The sequence below is a fragment of the Amblyomma americanum genome, chromosome 4, assembly GCF_052857255.1.
Source record: "Amblyomma americanum isolate KBUSLIRL-KWMA chromosome 4, ASM5285725v1, whole genome shotgun sequence".
In the NCBI taxonomy this organism is placed as follows: Eukaryota; Metazoa; Arthropoda; class Arachnida; order Ixodida; family Ixodidae; genus Amblyomma; species Amblyomma americanum.
In genome coordinates this window covers 121,440,125-121,459,422 of record NC_135500.1, presented here as the reverse complement: position 1 = coordinate 121,459,422, position 19,298 = coordinate 121,440,125, and the positions used below count along the sequence as shown (strand labels likewise).

Below are 19,298 nucleotides of genomic sequence, written 5' to 3'. Positions count from 1 at the left end.
GGGGGGGGGGTTGCATGTTCTACCCCTTATTTATCTCCTTGTTACTTATTTCTAGCCTGGCGGCCAGAGCCGATGGCTGACAATGCTTGTTTAGTTTTCAATCATGGCGTCACAGCCGGTAACTGTGAAAACGTGATCAGTTCGGTTCGAAAGCGACTCGTCCCCGCGGCCACTTTGGCGGTGGAAGCGGAGCGTGGAGAGAGAGGGGGCTTACGGATAGTGGCGCCATCTGAAAGCGGAAAACACATTCTGTCGCAGTTTGTCGCTATTATCTTCTGAAAAGCGTGAGGGGTGGGGGGGGGGGTTGCATGTTCTACCCCTTATTTATCTCCTTGTTACTTATTTCTAGCCTGGCGGCTATGCATTCATCAACAACCTAGAAGTTTCAAACTGAACATAGTATACATTTTAACCAAGGGTGTCGCAACAATACGTCAGCCAAACAATTCTGGCCCAATCGAACCGCCGTGTTAATCCATGGACCCTATTGGAAGTTTCGAAACTGGTTAAGATCTCTGGCAAATATTAATAATGGGTTAAAAGAATGCACCGGGAGATCACCTGTTGCAAAATGCGGTCCGCTGCTCTTTTGTGGGATAGTCAATAACTAACGACAGCAATGAAATCTTAGCCTGTGCTAAAGGTTTTCAAACTCAAGAACAGTGGTGCGTCGCTTGTTTAAATGCTACAACACGGTACGCGATGGACGCCATACTAGGTGGCTTAAAACGGCCACATAAATGTAAATATCAACAAGTCGATGCCTTTTCTTTTGCGCTGCCTTCAAACCAAGGTTACTGCCTCTGGGAATCGAATTCAAAAGCCCTCGCTTATTATCCATATGTCCTAACCAATAAGCCACCGCGGTGATCGAAGAAGTGTTTGGCTCCTGTCTGCCGTGGTTGTCACTAACCTCGATGACAGTCTTTTCATCGTTCAGGGTTCCCGAGGGCGCGTGCACGAAGGCCTGCGGAGGCACGGCCGACAAGTTGCTGGTGAGTCGGTACGCGGCGCCCACGGCGAAACTCCGCCGGTAGCGCTGGTAGTTCTCCAGCGCCTGGCTCTCCAGCCACTCCCAGGGCTCGTCCCGTTCCAGCCGCTGCACCTTGGCGCCTTCGTCTTCGCTCAGGTACCTGTGTCGTCGTGAATAAACACACACACGTTTACTCACGCAGTTTATGAATAGACGGTCGGGCATGACAACCTTTTTGGGCCCAGTCCGCTGTTCATGAGTACAGATTCGTCTTTGGCTGACGATTGGTCTGCCACTACTTGAACAGATGCCGGTTACACTTTAGATTGATTCTTTACCTCACACAGATGCTGAATCAAAAAGAATTACCAGAATCGATGCATAGGAACGGGAGTTATTCAATGAAGAAATTTCAAAATGCAAGCAAACAAAATGCTGCCCTCAACTCGATTTTCGCGCAGCTTCCCATTCCCATTTCACCCTCCCAATGACGACACTTAGGGGGACCAATCAAAACAGCCTATCTGAGCCCGTCGCGGAAGTTTGCACTCCATGGTCGCCTGTCCTCTATAACTTGTTCATGCCAAGGCTGGCAGCGCCGTTTGCATGGTTACAACAACGATGTGAACGCCCAGCTGACCCAGCGATGCTTCATCGTCACGCCGACGGCGCAGAAGGGAACACTGATAAGTGACGTTCCCCGACTTTTGGATCCGAACTTGAGCGCGAGATACTGCGATGGTGTCACGGTCTGGGCAAGATAACACACACATTTAGCATAGTGCGTACCGCTACTGCTCACCGCATACCATGGCCCGTCGCTCCTAGCGCACTGGTTGGCCGCGGCGAGCAAGGAGCGCGCGCTGTTGACGGGAACGTGGCGCCATCTGGCGCCGCCACCCGATGATAGTCCACAAGCTGACGATACGCACTGCTAAATGTGAAACGAACGGCTGTTTTCTTTGCATCCTTCCTTGGGACCGAAACGAGCGTTTATAGAGTGCACTGGCTTGATCAGATCGATTCCGCAAAACCCTTCTCAGATACATAGAGAGTAGCCATAAGTGTTGTGTGTTAGGTTGTAGGATGTTTACAGAGAGGCGCAATGTAAAAAGTAGCCTGAGCCTCTGGTGGTGTATTTTTGTTTTACTTGCTTTACAGCGCTTTTATCTAAAGCAAACAAGCTGGTTTTGTTGATGCAATACAAACGACAAAAACTTGACGAAACGTATCTGTAGTTATTAACCCAATTTTAAGCATATACTGTTTGTCCAATCATGAAGCTCCCACCTAGTGTCGTCATATCCACTGCTAAAAACCGCCACTGTGTGGTGACACCGTCAGGGTCAAGATGTTTTTGCGAGCTAATTAAAATATTATAAACCGCAGTAAACGCGGTATGACCAATGCTAATAGCATCACTATAACTCATTCTATGCAACCAAGAGACAATACAAGGCACTGATTATGTATTTCGGGGCTAAAGCTAAAGCGGTGGCCACACACGAAGCGATCTAAGCAGGAATTAGGTGTCGCTCTTTGCTTTTTTTGACGGCGACAGCTGTATACTACTCCGAAGTCAGAGTACCAGTGCATCCTAACCGAAAGTTCACACTATCACCAGGTGGACGATCAAAACTTCTTAGTTTGACCAGAGGGTGGGACGGAAAATTGGCGCCCTAGACAGTTAGCCCTGTGCGGTTACGTGACTCCGGTGAGGTTAGTCCGTGTGAACTTTGAAATGGACGCTTTATTGTCGAATTTTATTGCTCCCTTCAGCTAACCTTTGCTCCTAACACGTTGGCATCGCCTCAAATATCTCGTATTATACTTTTTTCTCCATTGGAACAACAAGCTGGTTTTCATGCAAATCAGATTTTTTTTTGTTACATCTACGGTCGCAAACAACTGAAACAGCTTTTTTGCTCTATGTATAATACTTGGCGGTGTTTCTTTGTAGGTGCCATTATAAACCATTAAGAAACTGAGAGGGTACGAAATATTATTTTGCAATTGGAGCGCAGAGGGCACACATATAATAGGAACCTGCAGCTGCGCTAACATAGCCTTTTCTTGGTACTTCCTGTTAGTGGAACAGAAAAAGATGCCACACATACTCACCCTCAACTCTGCTCATAAATGCTAGAGCATAACTAGCAGCAAAAGCCATTTAGCGTTCATTCCTCATCCTTTTGCCTCGCGTGCATTCTGGCTTTCAATGTTTTGCTTAATAAACATTTGCGACCACAATTAGTCACAATGGTAAAAAGAAAATTTGAACAACCCGCCCCCGCACCCCCCCCCCCCTTTTCTTCTTGGGTCCTGCATAGCATTTTCGCATTTGAACAATCGGTATAACGCGCAAGCTTCCACAAAAAATACTCTTTTCCTTTACGAACGTACCGCGATTTATTTTTTTTTACGAATCGAAAGCATCGCAGATTGGGTGCGCCGTTTCTAGGGCAGAAGGTATATCACTGAAACATATTCAAACGCCACGTCCATGAATCAGTTTACAGTAAAAGTATATCTACAGACTGCACAGAAGATAAGGGGAGCCGAGAAGTCAAAGGAAAGTAGAGGCCCCCAACTTTCTCACAAATGTATGGAAAGCATGCCTACTGTGCATGCCGCTGTCTCAAGAATCGAGCCCACAAGAATCAGTCTCTCCGTACAGCCTTTTACAGTATCTGCGTACAGCAGGCTAGCGGTCATTTGTTTACAAATTCACTTAATAATACTGGCCTAAAAATCTCTTACACTAATGCATAAGGTGTTCCTGTCATGTAGGTCAATTATCATTTGGGAAAATATAGTCCTGTTAAGAATAAGGTCAAGCCTGTTCAAGCAGAAAGCGCTCCTTCTTATATCCAGCTCAGGGCCTTCTCACTTCATTAAATGCCTACGCGGCAAGGAAACTTAAAATTTTCCGGGTAAATAAAATTATGGTGCATTATGCTAATCTGCATACTCTTAAGGTGGTCATTAAAAGCAAAGCTAACGTACGAACGAGTCCACTAACAAGCTCGAGCACTGACCGTTGCAATAGCAGCTGGCCTGAGGCAAACGTTCCCTCAACGCATCAAGGTCCTGCTTACCTCGCATATCTTCGAGAAGCCACGTTGTTCATGCTCTCGTCGGTGGTGTAAAAGGCAACCGTGTGGCCGAAGATTTTTCGGAGCGAGTACTCCACCGGGCCGGAATAGATGAGCTTTCTCGAGATGTGCGTCTGGTTCATGAACACGAAGAGGAAGATGACCTGCAATTGCAGACAGACACACGTCGACCTGTTGTGATACGCACTCAAAACACTGCTATCCCGCCTTAATCATCAGCAAGAGTACTTATGTCTGCACCAAACGCCCCAGTCCATCAATCTGACGTGGCTTTTCCCATAACATTAAACCGATTGATGCTTCCCTGCGGAGCTGCAGAGAAAGACAGCAGTACAGCTAAACATCGTTATAACGAAGTCGAAGGAGTGGTGCAATTTCTTCGCTATAGTGGCTAGTTCGTTATAGCCGTCGGTCACGTTGGCCGCATTTGACACATGCCAGAAGCCCACTGGCGCGCCCATTTATACCGCTTTCTCTATTAGCTCCGTATTAGTCCCACAAGGAACCCTTACACACGTAAATCCAGCGCCCCCAACGGGGCCGAATATCGGTACACCAACCGAATGCGCCAGCCTCGCTAAGGTGGATTCCTTTCCTCTGCAACCCGCATATGCTTCAGAGCCCATGCAAACAGGCCTTGGAAGAATAATGTCGCTGAGGACAGGGGAGTCTTCTTTTGTATATTTAGCCTGCGTTTTCCTAGCGCTGAAGCCAATACGGCCCGCGGTAAAAGCAGGGGATCGGCGAAGATTCGTTCGTAAGTACCCCTTTTGATAGGCTTTCCCGCATGACGGAGGAGCGCGTTGGTTGGACCAGAAGCATTATATGGCTTAAGCGCATGATAATTGTCTTCTGTGGTAGAGAATGGCTATGCCGGACCGAATTAAACTATCAGTGCTTTGGCGATGGCCGATTTCTGGTCAACGGATCTTTCGCATTGTCCTTTCGCCGCTGTTACTACTCTAGGCATTCTTAAACAAGCGGGAAGTCAATCAGCCAAGCGCATGAAGCACACTGCCATACGCTCAAACCAGAGTCGTGAATACGTAAACTATACTGCACAAGGCACCAGAGTAAGACAGCGCGCTCGCAGCAGGCCATTTGCAGCGACGTGTTCGAGAACGGATGAACTGCAATGACGTTAGCAACACTCGCATCAGGCTGTGTGCACCAAGCTGCCTGATAACATTCAGCGGGGCGCGTATTTGTGTAGACCACATGTCCACTCACATACCCATGACCACATATCCCTGGTCAATAGACTCAAGGTCCCTTACCTCTTTATACAGAACATTTTGCATGCAACCTTCACTCTACAACTTCTGGTAGCATGCCTTGGCTACCAAAAGGCGGCCGGCAGTATTGAATAAATAAACAAATAAATAAATAAATAAATAAATCGCGGGCATTGTCTGCAGGGTGGCCACAAGCGACCACGGCCTATCGGAGTGGGAAACCTCCAACATGACAGACGCCCTCACCACCAGATGCTTATCTTCCCTATCACTTGCTCAACAAAACGTAACAAGATAAAGCTGATGTTCTTGTCAGAAAGGTGAACACCTCCACACTCCGCTTACCCCAGTCAGCACAAATCACTTACTATGGGCAGCTACATTACTATCTCGGGAACTACTCGAAGCCCATCAAAGCAACCATATACTTCGACTATCCGGCACATAAAAAAAGCCAACACCTCTTACGGCATCTTCACCCCACCTACTCACCTACCCTCAACTCTAAAATCATCCCACCTGACATCCAGGCCGAACTGGGCATCAAACCTCTACCCGTAAATATGAATCCCGACCTACACAGGGGCAGACGCCAGGCTCAAGCTGAATATTAAACCACACACTGCAGAACCAGAGCCGACATCCTCTACGTGGACGCGGCTCGACACACCCTGCCAGGCTATTACACCGCTGTCGCCGCCCGCGAAGATGGCACCATCGGGGTCGCAGCCAGCCTCCACGCCAACCCTAAGGAGCCGCAGTGCGCGACCATCGCCTTGGCGCTCGTACAGGCTACACATGATCCCGGCATCACGGAAATTTGCAGACTCCCAAGCTGCATACCGTCACTATCAACAATGATGCCCGATGCAATTCTTCTCGCATCAGGATACACGCTTACTCAAGAGATAACCGTCACGTGGTTTCCTGAGCATGCCTCCATTCCCGGTAATCAGCGCGTAATCCCGGAAGATCGAACACCCAAACCCATGCAGGAAATCTCGCGGGCTCTACTCACATACCATCAAATTACCACTCATTACAAAACCAGCCGCTTCATACAGTGCAGTCTGGCGGCAACTGCAGACAAACTGCTACATCTCACCTTACGTCCTTCATCGCTACCATCGCACACTCTCGCCGCCGCTGTGGCTGAGTGGTTATGGCGCTCGGCTGCTGGCCCGAAAGACGCGGCGGTCGAATTTCGATGGTGGCGAAATTCTAGAGGCCCGTGTACTGTGCGATGTCAGCGCACGTTAAAGAACCCCGGTTGGTCGAAATTTCCGGAGCCCTTCACTACGGCGTCGCTCATAGCCCGAGTCGCTTTGGGACGTTGAACACCCATAAATCAAATCATCGCACTCTCACTATGGTCGACATGTGGGTCGACCAAAGTCACCCTCACACATTACCTGTGGGAATGCCCCACCCATGGCAGTTTCCCCATACCCAGCCCATCCTTCTCATGGGAGGCTGCTCTGCGAGCTGCTCAACCAGCTGGCCAAACATGGCTAGTGGACAGAGCTCTCTGTGAAGCCCAGGCCCGTGGACTCTTGGACAAGTGGGAGCCCACCTTTGAGGACATTATGTTCTTTTGTTGTCCCTCCCCCTCTCTCTCTCTCTCTTTTTCCCAAGTCTAAGTGTCCGTACATGGGCGCGCCGGCATCAAAAGTTGAGCTACGTCGCGCCGAAGCTGGTGTCGACTGTTCGTCATGGGGAACGCCCTATCGGGACGCGACTTGTGGCGGGAAAACTTTTGAGCATATTTTGCGTTCTGCTTGGCAGAGCAGGTTATGCGCGGGTAATTTCAATATGCTGCATCGAATTGCTACCAAACTGTTGCGTACTGCTGCGCATCGATATACTGTGCGTGAAATAAGCAGTGGGACTCCTTTAGAGGGTACGTTATATCCCTATAGATAAAATTTTATTTGGCAAAAACGAGATATCAAATAAATGGGTTTCTGGGGAAGCTTCTACAGGGAATAGGTATTTATTTATTGCATCCGTTATTTCTTATAAACCGCTTTGTTATAGCCAGGTTTGACAGTTTTAACGCGAGAGCGTTAAGGGGCTCGTGTAGCAGAAAAGTCGGCGTCGACGGCGTTGGCCATGAGCGAATAATCCTCCTCCTCGCACTCCTCCTCCTCCTCGCAATGTACCCCACTGCCCCAAGAGATAGCGCACGACAGCATTATGCCGCCGTTGCCCGAGTAGAGTTGGGCCCGGCTGCGAGGCTAGCGCGGGAGCGCTGCCGAAGCCTGCGCCCGACTAGAGTTGAGCCCTGCTGAGAGGGAGGCTAGTCCTGCCACCGCGCAGAGGGAGGCTAGCCGGCGCTTCCCCTCCTGCGCGCTGCTGCTGACGCACGTGTTCCCTCCCCCTCGGGCTCTGCTCTACGTGGTTTGCCGCTCCGCGCGTCCGTGTCATCGTATACGTAGCAGAGCGATTTGTCTAACGGGCAAGGCGTCGCGCCGAACGGGTGATGACGTTCCGTAGACTCCCTGGCAGTGCTGCAACACGCTGTCGCCTTCCACTCTTAAAGGCGAAGCTTAAGCGTCCTCCAATTTTTCGGAACAAGTATTTATATTTAAGCTTATATTGTAACCAACACAACCTATCATCTCACCAGAGCACACAAAGAACCATCGGTTTGACAAATTTATCACCGCAGCATGTCGCTCTCATGCCATTGACGCTTGAGACCGTGGGATCTGTAAAAGCGCACATTTAAAATAATTCCTAGAACATACAGGGCCCTTCAAATGCACGCGTCGATGAGATCTTTGTGGTAACAAAAGTTTCCAGTCCTCTTTGCTCAGGCAAAGGGCACAAATGTGGCATGCAGTTTATGATTTTGAAAACGACAGGTGACATTGAACACTGTTCAGAACTGTTGATGAGGAAATTTGCGGGAAGCGCTGTACCGTGGCGCTCTGCAGCATGCCTCTATCGCTTTTTGTTTGATTGACGTCGATTCTTACTTGTGCTATATTATCTGCCATCCATTTGGCGCAAGGTAATGTGTATGCTACTAAGCACTGGACTATCCTGGCTCTCCGTGAGCGTTGTTAACGCAAACCGGCAGTTGCCGCCGTGTGGAAGTCCACCCGCGAAAAAGTGGGCGAAGCAAACTGTCTCGCACCGTCATCTACCGAAATTTCAGAAAGCCAGGTGCACGAAGAACAGAACCTGACGACTCAGAATGCTAGATTAAGCACCTCATAGTTTTCAACTACCTTACGAAGTTGTTTTACGCATGTCTTCCTTTTATCTCAGCCGTTTCCGGCTGCGCGCTCACCGAGAGCGGCAGCAGCAGCATGAGCATTGGCAGCCTGAAGTCCCGGCGGCCGTAGTGCAGCCTCTTGAGGACCAGGGCTAAGAGCCGCTGCTGGGTGCTCGGGTGGACGCCGCCGGCGGCCACCTTGTTCGCATCGACCAGGGCGCACGGGCAATCGGGCAGCTCGGGTATGCCGTCGTCCTCGCTCTCACCTGGCTCGCGGTCCACGTAGCGCAAAACGTCCTCGAGCGCAGCGACAAACACCGACACCGAGTCGAGAAGGTACCTCCGCCGGTTCTCCTCCAGTTCTCTGAGCAGCTGCAAGACACATACAGGGTACTCAGCGACCTCACTGTTTAGAGAATTCGGCAGCCGTGAGGACTGTCAACGCCACCTAATTTCAGTGCCCACCTTGTCAGGCGGTTTCTACAGATCAAGCCCTTAATTCTTGCTAGCCTTTCTTCCTCTCCCTCTCCCCGTAGCCAAGCCTTGGTTCGTAGTCCGCTCGCGCAGTGAGAAGGGGACACCCCATAACTAGCGACATACCACAGGAAATGACCGAACAGTTTTTGTTTTCTTCTGTCGCATCGTGAGGCAGCGCTCTGTAGAGGAGCATTCCCCAGCCGTGCCAGCAGCATGCGGTATGATCCAAGTCACGCCTCCCCATAAGTGGCGTTTCATAGCGACTAGGAAACCAACACACGGCGTCCGAAGGAATCCCATGGTGAATCGAGCCATATCAGACATTAAACAGAGGAGGCGTTGTAGTGCAATCGGTCTTGCAATAAGAGGCGACGTCCTCTCCTCGGCCACTCCCCACCTCTCGTCTATGCCGCACCTGAATGAGCGTACTGACGCCAGGGTCGCCCACGTTGGCATTGAGCGTCTGGTGGTCGTCGGCCTTGATCTGGGCCCGGGGAACGTAGCGCCGCACCAGGTCAGCCAGAGCACGCGCGGGGCTGAAGTTCTTCATGCCAGCCCGGATCCAGTAGCCTGTGCCTGCGCCGCCCATTGTGTGCTGCTATAGTCTTGCGGAGATGCAGCGATGGCGTAGAGGTAGAACATCCGCCTCGCGTGCAAGAGGACCGGGGTTCAAATCCTGGTGCCGCGCAATTCTCCACCGGGTTTAAAAAAAAAATCCGCGTGTCGATGGAATTGCATAACCAGGCCTGGAGTGCGGCCTGATCTCGGTGACCAGAACCGACAACGCACTCTCTCACCAGAGCAGGATTTGGCCACCCTGGTGTAGTACTTGGCCACAACCTTCTATGATCAAATCAATTAACCCTCGGCCCTCAGTCCCCAGCGGCTGCAGAGCAACTGACCACGGCGGCGGTCAGACCTGTGACGCAGCGGAGGGTGCTAAGAATCTCTGGCTCCGGACAGACCGCCATTGGAATCTGAACCTGACAACGTTTAATGCTAGAATTTTAGCTAGTGAGGCTAGCCTAGCAGTGCTGTTTGAGGAACTAGCGGGAATTAAATGGGATGTGATAGGGCTTAGCGAAGTTAGGAGGACAGGTGAGGCGTATACAGCACTAAAGGACGGACACATACTGTGCTATCGCGGGTTAGAGGATAGACGAGAAGGATATAGCTGGAAACGTAGAGGAGTTCTACAGTATTAACGAGAGGGTAGCAGCTATAGTAATTAGGCTGAATATGAGGTACAAGCTGAAAGTGGTGCAGGCCTACGCACCCACATCCAGCCATGATGACCAGACCGTTGAAAGTTTCTATGAGGACGTAGAATCGGCAATGAATAAAGTAAAATCGCAGTACACTGTACTGATGGGCGACTTCAATGCCAAGGTGGGCAAGAAGCAGGCTGACGACCACGCGGTAGGTGGCTATGGGATAGGCTCTAGAAATAGCAGGGGACAGTTATTAGTCGAATTCGCGGATAGAAATAATTTACGAATCATGAATACCTTCTTCCGCAAACGAGAAAACAGGAAGTGGACCTGGAAGAGCCCCAATGGTGAGATTAAAAATGAAATCGACTTCATTCTATGCGCTAAACCTGGCATCATTCAGGATGTGGCCGTCCTCGAAAAGGTGCGTTGTAGCGACCACAGAATGGTAAGGTCTAGGATTAGCTTAGTCTTGAAGAGGGAACGGAAGAAGCTAGTGAAGAAGAAGACCATTAACGAGTTAGCCGTAAGAGGGAAAGCACAGGAGTTTAGGATAGCGCTGCAAAACAGATATTCGGCTTTAACTGAGGAAGATGATCTTGATGTTCATTCAATGCACGATAATCTGACATCAATAATTACGGAGTGCGCTGTAGAAGTAGGCGGTAGGACAGTTCGAAAAGATACCGGGAAGCTATCTCAGGTGACGAAAGATCTGATTAAGAAGCGCCAAAACATGAGGGCATCTAACCCTACCGATAGAAAAGAACTAACGGAGCTATCAAAGTTAATAAATAAGCGCAAGGTAGCCGACATAAGGAAGTTTAATATGGAGAGAATCGAGCATGCTATAAAGAACGGAGGTAGCCTAAAAACAGTGAAGAGGAAACTAGGCATAGGTAAAAACTAGATGTATGCATTAAGAGACAAGCAGGGCAATGTCATTAGCAATATGGATAAGATAGTTAACGTAGCCTAAGAGTTCTACGCAGACCTGTACAGTAGCCAATGTAATCAGAGCGTTAATGAGAAAGACAGCAGTGCACAGCAATGCGTCATCCCGCCAGTAACGAAAGATGAAGTAAAGAAAGCCTTAGAAGCAATGAAAAGGGGAAAAGCAGCTGGGGAGGATCAGGTAACCGCAGATCTGTTGAAGGATGGAGGGGACATCGTGCTAGAAAAACTAGCCACCCTGTATACACAATGCCTAATGACCTCGACTGTACCAGAAGCTTGGAAGAATGCAAACATTATCTTAATTGATAAGAAGGGAGACGCCAAGGACTTGAAAAATTACAGGCCGATCAGCTTACTATCCGTTGCCTACAAAGTATTTACTAAGGTAATCGCTAATAGAGTCAGGCCAACGTTAGACTTTAATCAACCAAATGATCAGGCAGGCTTTCGGAAAGGATATTCCACAACAGATCATATTCACACTATCAATCAGGTGATAGAGAAATGCGCAGAATATAACCAACCTCTATATATAGCTTTCATTGATTACGAGAAAGCATTCGACTCAGTGGAAACCTCAGCAGTCATGCAGGCATTGCGTAATCAGGGGGTAGAAGAGCCTTATGTCAAAATACTGGAAGAATTATATAGCAACTGCACAGCTACTATAGTCCTCCATAAAGTCAGCAATAAAATTCCAATAAGGAAGGAGACACGATCTCGCCAATGCTGTTCACCGCATGTTTACAAGAGGTATTTCGAGGCCTGAATTGGGAACAGTTGGGAATAAGAATAAATGGAGAATACCTAAATAATCTGCGATTTGCTGATGACATTGCCTTGCTGAGTCACTCAGGAGGTGAACTGCAAATCATGATCAATGAGTTAGACAGGCAGAGCAGATTGATGGGTCTAAAAATTAACATGCAGAAAACCAAGGTAATGTTCAACAGCCTAGCAAGGGAACAACAGTTCACAATTGGCAGCGAGAGCCTAGAACTTGTGACGGAATACGTCTACTAAGGGCAGGTAGTGACAGCTGATCCGGATCATGAGAGGGAGATAACTAGAAGGATAAGAATGGGGTGGAGCGCATAGGGCAAATTCTCGCAGATCATGAGTGGCAGTTTACCAATTTCCCTCAAGAGAAAAATGTACAACAGCATAATCTTACCGGTACTCACCTACGGGGCAGAAACGTGGAGGCTAACGAAAAGAGTTCAGCTTAAGTTAAGGACAACGCAGCGAGCCATGGAAAGAAAAATGATAGGTGTAACGTTAAGAGATTGGAAGCGGGCAGAGTGGGTGAGGGAACAAACACGGGTTAATGACATCCTAGTCGAAATCAAAAGGAAGAAATGGGCTTGGGCAGGGCATGTAATGCGAAGGCAAGATAACCGCTGGTCCTTAAGGGTAACGGAGTGGATTCCAAGAGAAAGTAAGCGTAGCAGGGGGCGGCAGAAGGTTAGGTGGGCGGATGAGATTAAGAAGTTTGCAGGCAAAGGGTGGATGCAGCTGGCAAAGGATAGGGTTAATTGGAGAGACATGGGAGAGGCCTTTGCCCTGCAGTGGGTGTAGTAAGGCTGATGATGATGATGATGATGATGCTGATGATGATGATGATGATGATGATGCTGCTGCTGCTGATGATGATGATGATGATGATGATGATGATGATGATGATGATGATGATGATGATGATGATGATGATGATGATGATAGTCTTGCGCACACTTTGCGCGGAGAAATGTCCAGCAACGCACTGCAACCTTGACGTAAGTGAAAAAGCCACTGGTACTGAACTGATATGGTGCAGAGCCACAGGTGAGGAATTGGTTCTTCCCGGTGATGACTGCTCAGGTAAAAGTTTAACCACCTCCACTGAGAAAAGACAGTGACCTCAAGTTCCACCTGCATGGTTGTTGTTTGCTATTTGCAGCAGATATCGCTGGATGTAGGAGGCCGCGCTGACCAGCTCGAGCCTGGAGGAACCGCTACAGCTGATGGACCAGTCGAAGCAGGCAGAAAAAGGCGTAGGATCCCTGTACTGAGGTCCCCTCCCAGGAGGGGACAAACTCTTTTTACAAAACAATAAAGTTCATCGTTACCACTGCCTGAAATGTTTCTGTTATAACACTCCCTCGTGAATGCTGCCACAAGCAGATCCTGTGATCCAGATCCGCAAAGAGAGACACGACTCTCACCGTAGGTGGTTCGCAGGAAGAGCGGAGAGCCGCAGCAGCGCAGCCTGCCTCCGGACAGCACGGCGATCCGGTCGCCCAGGGTGTCGGCCTCCTCCATGCTGTGCGTGGTCAGCAGCATCGTCTTGTCCTCGTGGAAGCGTAGCACGCACTCCCACAGGGCGCCCTTGCACTCCGGGTCGGCGCCCGCCGTCGGCTCGTCCAGGACCACGATCTGCGCCAACGAGTGTGTCCCACTGTGTTCGTAATTAGCTACGACGGCGAGTTTGCAGCTTGCAAGGGCAGCTCTACTATCCCGACTCGGAATAAGAATGTAGCGAGGGCTTCGTCCTCGCTGCTGGATAAAAAGAGACGTGCTGACAGCGCGGAGATTCCGAGCAGACTGACTTTATTCTTCACAAAAAAAAAATGAATTCGAAAAGAGAGCCCGGAGCCAACGAGAGAAGAGGGGGGGGGGGGGGAGCTGAGCGGCTAGACGCTCTGATGATGCCGCGCCGCGCAGGTGCAGGTGTGAGGCATCTCAAGTTATCGGCGAGCGGCGCGGATGTGCGAGGCATCTCGTGTGTCCGGCCCACGGCGGCACCGGCGCGTCCCGTCGCCTCCTCTCCTTGTACTTACAGGCCTTCCCCTCCACCCCCCCCCCCCCCCCTAGAGCGCGGAGCAAAGAAGAGGAAAGGAGAAACCAGGCATATAGGAAAGAAAGAAAGAAAGAAAGAAAGAAAGAAAGAAAGAAAGAAAGAAAGAAAGAAAGAAAGAAGGAAAGAAAGAAAGAAAGAAAGAAAGAAAGAAAGAAAGAAAGAAAGAAAGAAAGAAAGAAAGAAAGAAAGAAAGAAAGAAAGAAAGAAAGAAAGAAACGGAAGCAATCGGAACGGGAACGGGAAGGACGGGGTGAAATCGTCGAGGGCGACAATTTCCTGCGCCCTCCCACATCGATGGTTGCTGTTTTATCACAGAGCCGTAGCAGTCGAAACGGCCCGTCGTAGGCCGGGCTAATTGTGGCTTTAACCAAGTCTCGGCGCACAAACACGTGCTTTGCATTGTCCATGGACCCGCCGCGGTCGCTCATTGGTTAGGGCGCTCGACTACTGATCCGGAGTTCCCGGGTTCGAACCCGACCGCGGCGGCTGCGTTTTTATGGAGGAAAAACGCTAAGGCGCCCGTGTGCTGTGCGATGTCAGTGCACGTTAAAGATCCCCAGGTGGTCGAAATTATTCCGGAGCCCTCCACTACGGCATCTCTTTCTTCCTTTCTTCTTTCACTCCCTCCCTTATCCCTTCCCATACGGCGCGGTTCAGGTGTCCAACGATATATGAGACAGATACTGCGCCATTTCCTTTCCACAAAAAAAGCCAATTATCATTGTCCATGGTTGGAAACTTGAAGACTTGCTGCTCTGTTGGAGCACGCGGGGTGACCGGTCTTAGCTGCCGTAGCCACGCTTGTGGTCGCTCTACGTTAAGCAGGGGTTGGCAAGGCTGTTCTCCGAAAAATTCTCCGGCAGTCGGCCAGGTGATCCATACAACATTTCTGCGACGCTGAATCCAAGATCGTCCTTTATAGTGGACCGCAGGCCTGAGAGCACGTGAGGCAGCTTTTCCACCCGGTGCTGCCGGTCGAGCTTCGCAGTCAGAGCGGCTTTCAGCTGCCGGTGCAGACGCTCCGCCATGCCGTTGCTTGGTGGGTGGTAGGCTGTTGTGCAATAGAGGCGTGCACCGAGATGCTTTCAAAAGGGCAGGGAATAAAGTATACTCGTGAATTGTCTGCCTCGGTCAGTTGTCAGCCGTAGCGGGGCATCTCGTGTGCCCGACCCACGGCGGCGCCGCCGCGTCCCGTCGCCTCCTCTCTTCGAGCTCTACAAGAATAATGAATGAGGTGCTGCAATGCGGGCGGGAACCTCAGGCTGCACGTGAAAGTGTCTTCTCAAAACTTCTTCGTGACGCTATGGAAAAGCTTTGCAGGGCGTTTGGAAGTGCGCTAGAAAGGAATCTGAACTCGTCTTTTTACCGCGGGAGTTCAATCTACACGTTCCAGGCATTCTTAGAAACTTAGAATTATTCCGATTGCCCTAATTAAATCAGATTGAACGTCCCGGCTGCTGCCTTTCTTTCTTAACTCAACGCGGTAGGTAGGAGGAGTCAACCAACGCGAGGAGTGCCTTTCGGGCAGTCCATTGGCGGCTTCGCTTTCGCTTTATTTTGTTTTTTTAGATATCTATGAATAAACGGTTCCAGTAACAGACAGTACAGCCGCAAATCAGGCCCACGGAAATAAAAATACACGCGGGCTCATTAAAGTATCACTCCGCCGATGGCAGAGCGGCAAGCCGCCACGGGACTGGCTGAAAGGCACTCCACGCGTTCGTTAACTCCTCCTACCTTCAGCGTTGAGTTAAAAAAAAGAAGTTGGAAGTCCGGACGTTTAATTCGATTTCAGTTAGTAAAATCGGCCGCACAGGACAATAGGTATAAGTTTCTAAGAATTTTCGGAACGTGTAGATATAGTTCTCGCGGTAAAAAGACGAGTTGATTCTTCTTTAGTGCGCCTTTAAGCGACCACACTACGGCGTTGACTGAAGCGCAACGCATTCCCTTGGAAGACAACTGGGCAGTCTCGCTTGATTTACACACACGTGGCACTGCGCGTGGCTCAGGGACCACGGACCTTATTTCATGTAGGGCACGCGTAAATTCACTAAGAAAGTGCGGAGTTTGTGCGAAATTTCGAGTTTTATCTAGGCTGCCCAATTCGTGTCTGTATTCCTCAGTTTTCTTATCTCTAATAGAATTTTTATTGAAGCACTCCTAGCACCGAGAACTATCCATGTCAGAAGGTCCTACAACAGGGAAGCTAACAGGACTGTGAACTGCCGCCCCTTAATTGTTGCCTCTGCATCTTGTAGCGGCTGGTTCTGCGCTTGTACATGAAACTACTTAGTTACCAGTAAAAAGTTTATCAACACACCTTGACATGTTTTTAGCAATATATATGCAGAGCTAGACATTCTGTGGGGAGCATAGAATAACTTCTTAAGGAGATAAGTTTTTCTATGTGCCTGCTGCGGCCTACAAGAAAGTCTGCACGTAGAAGACCCTGTAGACGGCAGTTCTACTAAACTAAGCAATGTGCAGCACGGGCGCATTGATTCATTCATCTCTTCACCTTCATGATCGACAACGTCAATCACTGTAATGAATTGCAATACTTCTTTTTGTTCGCAAATCTATTTTCATAATACCAAAAGGAACTGGTAGCCCACCAGCGCCCCCTTCCCGCCACAGGTAATCGCGGTGTTCGCTGCGAGTCCTTGCATGTTTGCGGTTTATTTTCGTAAAACGAAACACTGCCGCAGGTGATACATCCCCACTAAATCTTATGGCATTGCAAATGCTCGAGCTTTGTACATGTGAACTGAACTGTACTGAACAAAGTAGGCGTTCATTTTGGCTATAGGAAAAGCCAACTAATAATATGACGCCCTGACCAGGGGACTGCCGACGATGGCCACGCCGAGCTGCAGCTTGCGCCTGGTGCCCCAGGAGAGAGAGCTGGCCAGCGCGTCGCGCTTCTCGGCCAGGTTGAACGCCTCCATGATCTCCTCGATGGCCTCGTCCGCCGTCGCCCAGCTGTCGCTGCGGATCTGCATTCGCAAGACGGGGTCCCTTTAAGGCCCTGTAAAACTTTTCAGTGCTGCTTTTGCAGCACAGCTGACCTACTGTCGGGGGCAGATGTGGTGGTACATACCACGTGCGGTTGTGCGGTTCGCTGCTCTTAAGGCGTTTTCGCCTTTAGGCGTTTTCGGCAAGCAGGAGCACCGCGGATGGAAACTAGGGAACTAACATGCCTCTAGATAAAAATGGTCACTTCGTCACCTGCCTCGACAGCGTACTTTTCGAACTGTCGGATGGAAACTCGCGTAGTAAACACCCTTTACTCTTGATAGTACTAAACTCTAAGCAACCACAAAGCATGCTGCGGTACCGCTGGCCTCGTGCACAATTCCATGTAATCTTTTGCGTAAGAAAAGACTGCAACTCTTAAAAAGATTAAGGCCTGGCAAATGACCGAAAAACAAACGCCGAAGGCTTCGGCGGTGCTCTATTCAAAGAGCAATTACCACTTGTCTGTGACAAAAGCTTGTGTCTATATCACCCTAAGCAACAACACCAGCAGCGACGCGTTCAACGAATGTATCGCACGTCTAATTTTGTACACCGCGCAAGCCTGCCGTGGTGTGCCTGCAACCATGCAAACTTGAGCGTTTTATAATTAAATGTCGCCATTACCTCAAAAACGCATGTGGAATAGTTCATTTGGCAAAAAAAGTCGCTTATCTAAAGCAGCTGCACTACTTTGACGCACAGCTTTTGTAAAAAATTTAGAACCCATAAACTGCTTTTGGGCGATGTGTGGCGCGCTCTGCACAGCCAATGTTTCATACCTTTAGGGTGAGAGGAGCCCTTTCCTGACCGCTACGATTGTTAGGACTTGCAGGGATGCTACACAAGCGCCACTAGAAGGTTTAGAAAGAAACCCCTTATACTCATGTTCTGACCACGGTGACCTCTCGTTTCAACACGAGCCGTTGCGCATGCACCACTAGCATAAGCGCGCACCCTGGCGAAGAACTGCAGGTGCTCGAGGACCGTGAGCCCCATGAAGAGCACGTTCTCCTGCGGGCAGAAGCCCATGGAGCGGCGCGCGGCGTCCGTGTCCAGGGCCACATCGAATCCGGCCACGTAGACGCAGCCCTCGGTGGCCTGCTCGAGGCCCGTGATGAGCCGCAGCAGCGTCGTCTTGCCCGCGCCGTTGCGGCCCAACAGCACCGTCACGTCGCCCGGATACGCCTTGAGGCTCACGTGACGCACGGCCACAGTCTGGTTGTGGTACATCTGCGTGGACGGAGACAGCGAGTACCCTCGGCATATGAGAGGACTCCGTGAGCTCCCGAGATGTCGGGGTTGAAGCGGCACCGAAGAAAAATTTTATGAGCTAGAAACGAAATTTTATCAACTAAGAAAAGTAAAAGAAATGAAGTACAGGTATCGTCACCACAGGCTGTGTTCACAACCAAGCCGACCAAGCTCCGATGACACGGAGGTAGGAAACGCAGATCCCCGAGGCTAGGCTACTCCGCCATTCAGTTTTCAATTGTAATCACGGAGTCTTTTTCAGTGTGACCCGCGCGGTGGCTCAGTGGTTAGGGCGCTCGACAACTGATCCGGAGTTCCCGGGTTCGAACCCGACCGCGGCGGCTGCGTTTTCGTTGAGGGAAAACGCTAAGGCGCCCGTGTGCTGTGCGATGTCAGTGCACGTTAAAGATCCCCAGGTGGTCGAAATTATTCCGGAGCCCTACACTACTTCACCTCTTTCTTCCTTTCTCCTTTCACTCCCTCCTTTATCCCCTCCCTTACGGCGCGGTTAAGGTGTCCAACGATATATGAGACAGATACTGCGCCATTTCCTTTCCCCAAAAACCAATTATTATTATTATTTTCAGTGTTGACGTCACGAGCTTGAATATAGCGGCGGAAAAATTCTTAAATCCAATTTTTCTCAGAAATAAATGTGTGTTTTGCAGCCGAACAAACACAAACGTAGCCAGAAAGGGCCATACAGTCGATTTTTACAAGGAACAAACATTCGGCGGAGGTGTCCTCAATGTCACTTTAAGCACTGTAGCTGAATTTTGTAGAAATAGTACATCTGCATGCAAAGAGAAAGTAAGTATAGTCATCCTTGACGTTTAAGCCCCGAGGCGACATTTTTATAGTTTTTACAAATTCATTATTTTACAATCGTAGTGCTCTAACTAGAGCGTGTCACGTAATGTCAGTTAGCTAGCAAAAATATAATTTGCCGGCTCTACAATCAAAGCACATGATCACTGCTCGCAGGCAGTAGTAGC

The 19,298-nt window shown here is 49.7% G+C and overlaps 1 protein-coding gene across 1 annotated transcript in view; it reads right to left on the bottom strand.

Moving 5' to 3' along the window:
- The window catches only part of LOC144128306 (phospholipid-transporting ATPase ABCA3-like), a 43,299-nt gene extending 25,016 nt beyond the window's left edge, over positions 1–18,283 (bottom strand). Inside the window, exons 1-7 of the mRNA XM_077661623.1 lie at positions 18,007–18,283; positions 16,875–17,030; positions 13,397–13,607; positions 9,440–9,600; positions 8,623–8,919; positions 4,072–4,232; positions 914–1,133 (exon numbers count right to left, since the gene is read on the bottom strand). Coding sequence (XP_077517749.1) covers positions 914–1,133; positions 4,072–4,232; positions 8,623–8,919; positions 9,440–9,600; positions 13,397–13,607; positions 16,875–17,030; positions 18,007–18,282 — 1,482 coding nt within the window. The 5' untranslated portion in view covers position 18,283. The remainder of the gene's footprint in view (positions 1–913; positions 1,134–4,071; positions 4,233–8,622; positions 8,920–9,439; positions 9,601–13,396; positions 13,608–16,874; positions 17,031–18,006) is intronic.
- Positions 18,284–19,298: the final 1,015 nt, after the last annotated feature.